Source organism: Anguilla rostrata, chromosome 16, assembly GCF_018555375.3.
Source record: "Anguilla rostrata isolate EN2019 chromosome 16, ASM1855537v3, whole genome shotgun sequence".
Lineage (NCBI taxonomy): Eukaryota > Metazoa > Chordata > Actinopteri > Anguilliformes > Anguillidae > Anguilla > Anguilla rostrata.
Genome location: NC_057948.1, coordinates 7,334,701 through 7,336,112, shown reverse-complemented (window position 1 = coordinate 7,336,112; position 1,412 = coordinate 7,334,701). Strand labels below are relative to the sequence as shown.

The 1,412-nt window shown below is 45.3% G+C and overlaps 1 protein-coding gene across 3 annotated transcripts in view; it reads left to right on the top strand.

Moving 5' to 3' along the window:
* Positions 1 to 376: 376 nt before the first annotated feature.
* Positions 377 to 1,412, top strand: part of mpped2a (metallophosphoesterase domain containing 2a) — a 63,699-nt gene continuing 62,663 nt past the window's right edge. For 2 of the 3 annotated variants that reach the window (XM_064312773.1, XM_064312774.1), the window contains exon 1: positions 1,182 to 1,412. This exon is cut by the window's right edge. Coding sequence is in view for 1 of the 3 variants with exons in the window: in XM_064312772.1 (XP_064168842.1) it covers positions 392 to 701 (310 nt within the window). In the remaining 2 variants the exon portion in view is untranslated. Of the gene's footprint in view, positions 702 to 1,181 lie in introns of those variants that run through there. The other variant, XM_064312772.1, reaches the window with a different exon arrangement.

Sequence of the window (1,412 nt, the reverse complement as noted above, 5' to 3'; positions counted from 1 at the left end):
GTGGACCTCCATTGCACTGCACCTTCAATTAGGAAAAGAGAGAAATTTGACTTTTTGTATCCAGGTATTGAGGAAAACATGATAAATCATTGACCTTTTGCCACTAGCCCCGTTACTCGATTTGCTGTGTGCGTGTCTGCCCGTGCGCTGAAAAAAAACATCGGAATAGTGATGTGTTTAGCCTACAGTATGTTCTATAGCAGGTTTATTGTATGATAGCACTATATCTAGTTATCCTTGCTGTTCTTAGCCCTTTTGTTCCTGTGGCGTTTGAAGCAGCATTCGCTGGTTGCGAGATACCTGCTCCGAAAATGCTTCTGAAACAAACTGGTAAAATCATTTCAAGGTGGAAGCGACGTGTCATGGCAGTTTCGGGCGCGCGGCACAGTAAATGGTGTGCGCGAGGCTTCCCCCCGTGTGTGCCTGTGCTGTGCTCTCTGACCCCAGTGGCAGTCCCCTCGCACTGCACTACGCTCGCTGGCTCCCTTCCTCCCACATCGAGGCTGCGCTCTCGCACGCTCACGGTTTCTGTCTGTCTCATTTCCACGGCAGCCAGCCGGAGGTCCCTCAGGGTCGAAGGTTCTGCCCTACTTGCTCCAACCTCAACCTTTCCGCCGCCCGAATCTGCATTCGTTTTCTATGGATCGGCGTCTCTAACAACGCAGAGGGCAGCCCCGGGACACATCTCGGCAAGCAGAAAGGTATTCACCCCCCGATTTGCGAGAAAATCGCTTCGAAAAAATAGCAAGACACAAAGCCGTGGGTTAGAGGTGTCTTGTCATTTACAAGGAGAAAGATCAGGAGGTTAGTTCAGCGGTTCACCGCATATGCGGGTGTTCTTAGCATTATTTGAAATAAAATATATGGTGAAGGATTGGGTAGTCACATTGTGCTTGATTAAAAACAATAATGTTACGTGGAAGGCGGCGCAGTGATCTTGTAACGTGCGGTGTCAGAGGTTCAATGTGGTCTCTTTCCCTCTTTCTCTTGAGAAGTCATTTTCGTTGAAAGAGTGAATTTCTTGCACAATACTTTATGAAAACTTGATTTTTAAATTATTATTGTTTTATTGTTTGCAGTACCTAAATCAAGCACCAGACAGATCAGAGTTTATTATGTAACGCGAAACGTAAGATCCGAAGCTAAATCGTTCACTTAGCCAAAATGCAACGGGAAGGTTTTAGTTCTCGCTAGGTTATCGGCATTGCACAGTGTAGCTTCTGAGTTTACATGTGCTAATGTTGCTAACGAAAATATTGGTTAGCAAATGCCCAGTTTTGTTTTCATAAATTGACTCCTGCAAAGTAATTTGGTCAAAGTTCACGACTCTAGGTGAAGATGGAATTGTGTTTGCAATATAAATGCATCCGTAATTCGTTGCATTATAAAAGACTGTGACATCTCTGAGGCCT